A 6000-nucleotide genomic window follows, 5' to 3' on the forward strand; every position below is an offset into this window, starting at 1 on the left:
CAAAGCTATGAACACAAACCTTAAACTATAACCAGCAAGACATAACTAAGATATGCAAGGCATTATTGGGGTTTTAAAAAGTATCCCAGCTTGCTCATTTATTTAATAAGAATCTTATGTATCCCAGGCTAGTCTCAAATTTAATATGTAGTTGACCTTGAACTTCTTCATCCTGTCTCCATCTTCTCAGTCCTGGGATTACAGAAGAACCCTACAAGAGGCTAGGGATCAAATCAGGACTTTGCACACTGTCAAGCACTCTATCTACTGAGCTTCACACCCAGCTCTATCATCTTTTGCCAATCTTGAACTCCTCAAGGAATCAAGACATTTAACTTGTTACTTATCTCAAAAACAGAGAGATTAAGCCTATATTTCAACTAGGGCACCTGCATCCTTACAACTAAAGGTAAAAGGAAAAACAGGAAGTAAAAAAGGTCTTTGATCAGTCAAAAAGCCTCATACAGTTAACAGAACACACGAAGCCCTCTTCACTCAGAGCCTACTGGATCTTATTTTAGACACAATTTTAATAAGCTCCGTGATCTGGTTTCTTAGCCCACAACAGATGAGATGCAGCCAACTGGAAAAGGGCTGGGGGTGGTGCTAGAAGAGGCAAACACTCAAAGCATCAAAACCAAAGCAAAAGACCTATAAAGTCAGCAGAAAACCTCAAACATAGCAGACCAAGGTCGTTTGGTGTAGACAATCAGACAGACACGCACACACAGAATTAAAGTCCCTGCCAGAACTATACTGTTTATGTGTCTCTGACAACTTTTGCCTGAAGTGCAGCTCAGGAATCTCTTAAGATATACATATAATGCCCATTAAAAGATTTTTCCATGGTTTGGGGTCTTATAGCTCAGTAGTAGGGTTTCTGTTGAGAATATACAAGGTCTTTGGTTCAATGTTCAAGAATAAAAATTTTAAAATGCTATAAACATGGCCAAGATAGACTATGCATGTATGAAATTCAAATAATAAAAAATGTATTTTTTGCCAGGCAGTGATGGCGCATGCCTTTAATCCCAGCACTTGGGAGGCAGAGGCAGGCGGATTTCTGAGTTCAAGGCCAGCCTGGTCTACAGAGTGAGTTCCAGGACAGCCAGGGCTACACAGAGAAACCCCCGTCTTGAAAAAACTTAAAAAAAAAAAAAAAAATGTATTTTTCGATGGGTACTTGGTGGTGCACACCTTTAATCTCAGCACTTAGGAGGCAGAGGCGGACAAATTTCTGTGAGTTTGAGACTAACCCAATCAACAGAGCTAGTTCTAGGACAGTCAAGGCTACACAGAGATCCTGTCTCAAAAAAATAAAGTAGTAAATAAATGTGGGGCAAGTGGCCAGGCCAGAGCCCCTGGGAACCTTTCAGTCCGGGAATGTCCTTTCTCTCTTGAGCATCTGTGCTCCAGCAGCCCAGCAGCAAGGCAGGCATGCAGTCCGGATGTGTTTTCTAAAACACAAATCTATATATAAAAGCAAAGAAGATTATACTTTCTGTCAAATACGGTAAAATTTTATGAATTCTCATGACAGCTGAAATTAAAGGGTTATTCCAGTAATTTTGTTCTTTTCAGAGAATTGACAATAGGAAAGGCTCAAGACTAAGACTGGCTGATTATATAGACCAAGCAACTCTAGGGATTCCAGTGCAGATACACTGAATTGAGGATAAGACAGGAATAGTCTTATCTATATCCATTAAGCTTATTATTTAATGCAAACTATATGCCATACAAAGTTTGAAAAAAAAACTGACTTCTCTTTTTATTTTCACAATAATTTTGACAAAAATAAAGTGAGTTTTTTCTAGTCTCTGGCAGTCTAAGACAAATCAAGCCATATTTGACCTCAAGAAAGGTTCTAGGACCAGGCAGCAGTAGCACATGCTTTCCATCCCAACACATGGAGGCAGAGGTAGGTGGATCTCTTTGAGTTTGAGGTCAGTTTTGTCTACAGATCGAGTTCTAGGATTGCCAGGGCTACATAAAGAAATCTTATCTTTAAAAAAAATAAATAAATGGGGATGTAGGAATACAAACACACACACAGTCTATTTCAAGCTACTGAGCTAAGAACACAGTTTAGCCAGGTGGTGGCACCATGAGGCACTGTGAGTTTAGAGGCCAGCCTGGTCTACAGAGTAAATTCCAGGACATCCAGAACAAAGAGAAACCAGGTCCTGAAAAACAAAAGAATGCAGATCAGGTGGCAGAGTTCTTGCCTAATAAGTAAGAAACTCCTGGTTTGATTCTCAGAGCCACTTAATATCTGACAGGGTGGCACATGCTTATAACCCTAGTTAGTATTCAGGAGGTAGGGGCTGAAGGAACACTGATCAAGGTCATGTGCCCATACTTCAGGGCAGTCTGGCATACATACAACCCTGTATCAGGAAAACAGTTTGGGAGCTAGAGAGGCAGCTGACTGTTAAGAACATTTGTTGCTCTTGCTGATGACCCAGGTTAGATTCCCAGCTTCCCATATGGTGGCTCACAACCATCTCTAACACTAGCTGCAGGCATGTACAATGAGCACATACACGTATAAAGGCAAAACATTCATCAAGTGAAATGCATAAATCTAAGATTTTATTAAAAGCTTAGATCAGATAGATAGATGGCTCAGTTGGTAAAGGCAAACCTGATAACCCAAGTGGACCCATGAGGGCTGTGGTTGAAACACACACAGACTTTTAAGGTCAAATGATCATTTCTAAACATGATTTTTAAAAAGATTTAATAAGAACTAAAGAATGTAGTACAGTAGTAGAGTGTTTGCCTTCTCATGCAAAGATCTTGGATCCAATCCCTAGTATATATAAAAAGATTTAGTGAAGACAGGTGTGGTGGTACATGCCTGAACCCTAGCACTCAGAATCAATACCAGCAGTGACAGCCAAACTGAAAAACAGCAAAAGGAGCAGGCTGTGGTGGCACACACATTTACTCCTGGCACCGGGAAAGGCAGATCTGAGAGTTCAAGACCAGCACACAGCCAAAGCTGTTACATAGAGAAAACAAAACAAACAAAACCCACAGCCACAGGAACTATACTGGGAGGGCAAATGATACTTAAGATTTCAATGTATGCTTTGAGTCAGTGTCATCTCTCTCTCTGAAGAAGTCTGTAGAGCACAGATATTAATACAAACACTAAAGAGACTACCTTTAAAAAATAATAAGAAGTATCTCTACAAATTATCACAAACCAAACTCCCCTTTCCCAGCTTTGGGGAAAATCTTTACAGGTCTAACTAAACATCATTTCAAACTGATAACTTTCCATTAGACTCCATAAAGACTCCTACAGTCTTAGAAATATATATACATGTTGCTTGGATGTTTATCTCTTACTTTGTTCTTATCCCTTACATTGTTTTTCTTTTGTTAAAGTTTAAACTTCTTTGAACAAAGACCCTGCTTCATTTTAGTACAAAATTTACTACCTAAAGTCTATCCTTTGAGTTCTAAGAAATGAAGAAAACAAAAGCTGGTAAGATGCTAATTCACAGTTAAGGAATAGAATTCCACAAAGTCTTGAATAAAGAATAAATGAGGGCCAATTGCTGAACTGTGCTCCAACCTTCATTCTGCATCTGACTTCATTTTCCACTCTTCTGTATTCCTATCCCATCAGTCCTTATGGGTAATCCCAGGTACAGCCACTTACTAATACGATAAATATTTAATATAAACCATCTGAGGAGCCAAATAAAACACCTAACAAAACTCATCAGTGTTAACAATATTGGGCGGTGGGGGGCTAAGTTTTAATCGAAACCAATGCTCTCCATAGTGTTAAATCTTATTAAATAAACGGGTAACCTTTCATTTAAAAGAATTAAATTATTTCTAACAAAAAAATAAGAGTAAAATATCTTCTAAATTGGGAGTTTTCACGAACATAACATCTAATTTCAGCGTTAAAATCATTTTGGAATAAGTCTCTGAAAGGAATTTCTCCGACGGTTTTCAACGTTCGGTTTTCTGAACTGAATGGCTTCTACTCTCTACCAGTTGTTCCACTAGATCCAATCCTGCAAAGCTTAAGGTTTAGTTTCTGATGACATACACCAACCCCAAGGAATGAAACGTTTCTCCACTTAATTCCCTCCTCCCTCCGGAGTGGCATTTTCTTACCTCTGACTTCCTACTCCACTTTCTATACCAGCAAGGTGGACTTTGGTGAGCAGCTAGCTGCCTCAGAGTTAAGTGAACTCAGGAAAACAGTCGTGGATCGAGCAAATGGGCCCTCTGGTCGGCCTATGTCCTCGATCTCAGGCAGCTCGGTGAAGGGCGCCAGAGTAGGGGGACAGACTGGGCGAGCAGCCCTATCGACCTCAGATCACAGGGCCGCCCAACTACCAGCCGCTCCACCCCTACCCCCACCCCACCCCCCACGCCACCCCAAGTCCCTTTCTCGGCCGGACAATAGCCCTAGAGAGCATCAAGTCTCAGGCTGGAGGGAGGCCTGGAAAGGCGTCGGGGATGAGGGCTGCGAAAACAAGAGCAACTTCGGCCTAAGCTAGGGCCCCGCGCCCGGGCCTTCCTGGGCGCCATCTCTGGGAGTGGGGTGTGAAGGCCGCCCCCTGGGGCCGGCGCCGGCAGAAGGAACCAGACGCCGCGAGCCCAGTGGAGGCGACCGCGGGAAGTGCAGGCCGCAGCCTACTCAGCGGGCCCGCCCAGGCCCATTCCCACAGCAAACGCCTGGCCGCCTACCTTGTGGATTCTCTTCAGAGCCATGGTGGGAAACGGTGGCGACGGCCCCCGGGGCGGGGACGGGGACGGGGGAGGGACGGGGAAGGGGCGAGGGGGCTTGAGACCGCCCTGGCGGTCGCGAGTCGACCGGAGAAGACGGGGAGCTCCGGAGCGCGGATCCGACGAGCTGAGGGCCGAGGCCCACTCAGCTTATGGGCCTGCCGCAGCGGTCACCGCATCACCCGGCGGCGGCCCCTTTATGCGCTGCTGCCACAGCCGCCGCCGCCGTAGCTGCCTCTTCCTCGTAGGCTCAGCGCCGCCTCCTCGGCCACCGTGGATCCCTCCGCCTGGGAGGAAGAGCCCCAAGCTCCGGGCTCGCCGAGCGCCTTACGGTGGCGGAGCCGGGGAAGCCTGCTTTCCTGCCTGGTGCAGGTGGACTAAGGGACGCGCGGGCGGGCGGCGCCGCCGGGGTGGGGCCGCCAGAGCGCGGGGTGGGCCCAGGCCGAGGGGCAGGTCGGGAGGCTCCGGGATTGGCGGGCCTGGGAGGGAGGGCCGGGCCGCGCCGGCGGCGGAGGGATACGGGCCGCCCCTGCGAGTACCCTACGCGCCGGCGTGCGCCGGCGCAGGCACAGCCGCAGAGGGGATGACGTCGCGAGGCAGTGAGAGGAGGTCTCGCGAGAGTTTAGGCGCGGGTTCTAGATGCTCCTCCGCCAAGGCCTGAAATCGGGCTCTGGTACCCTGTGTGCCTGCGCCTTCGAAGATCAATAAACGCTTAAAGGCCCAGGTTTTCTTTAATCACCATCAGACTCGGAAGTAACGAATCCGACTGTCACTTTCCTGAAAAAGAAATGGACTTTTCCAAGGTCACGCAACTCTTCAGCCTCACCACCACCCAAAAGAGAGGGTCCTAGAGCGAGCATGCACAGGGAGCCCGGAGACTGCCCGACCCAACAAAGACCTCAGACTCGAGTGTTCTATCTGCAGCCACTGGCTTGTTAGCATTAGGACATCTGCCGTGTAGAATGAGAAAATACGGAAAGGATTTTTAGCAAGGTTTCACAGCAAATAACAAAGTTGATCATCACTCCTTGTAGAAAGAGGACAAAGACAAAAATCTTTGCCAGTCACACAGAATCTGTACGTTAGAGGTCTTGTATGAGGAGGAACAGTCTGTAGGTCCGGGTTCTGAAATGTGATGAAAAAGGCACAAAAATGCCTTCAGGTCAGATTTTTAATTTTGTCTTAATGATAACATTCTTATACTTAAAAAGCAATGTAGGAGCTGTGGGTGATGGC

General features: G+C 46.1%; 1 protein-coding gene across 3 annotated transcripts in view; it reads right to left on the reverse strand.

Moving 5' to 3' along the window:
• Positions 1-5329, reverse strand: part of Ube2d2 (ubiquitin conjugating enzyme E2 D2) — a 36243-nt gene extending 30914 nt beyond the window's left edge. Inside the window, exon 1 of one of the 3 annotated variants that reach the window (XM_034518125.2) lies at positions 4726-5329. In XM_034518125.2, the coding sequence (XP_034374016.1) occupies positions 4726-4749 (24 nt within the window). In that variant the 5' untranslated portion in view covers positions 4750-5329. Of the gene's footprint in view, positions 1-4146; positions 4169-4725 lie in introns of those variants that run through there. The other 2 variants (XM_076912807.1, XM_076912808.1) reach the window with 2 other exon arrangements.
• Between the last annotated feature and the right edge of the window lie 671 nt (positions 5330-6000).

This window comes from Arvicanthis niloticus, chromosome 14, assembly GCF_011762505.2.
Source record: "Arvicanthis niloticus isolate mArvNil1 chromosome 14, mArvNil1.pat.X, whole genome shotgun sequence".
In the NCBI taxonomy this organism is placed as follows: domain Eukaryota; kingdom Metazoa; phylum Chordata; class Mammalia; order Rodentia; family Muridae; genus Arvicanthis; species Arvicanthis niloticus.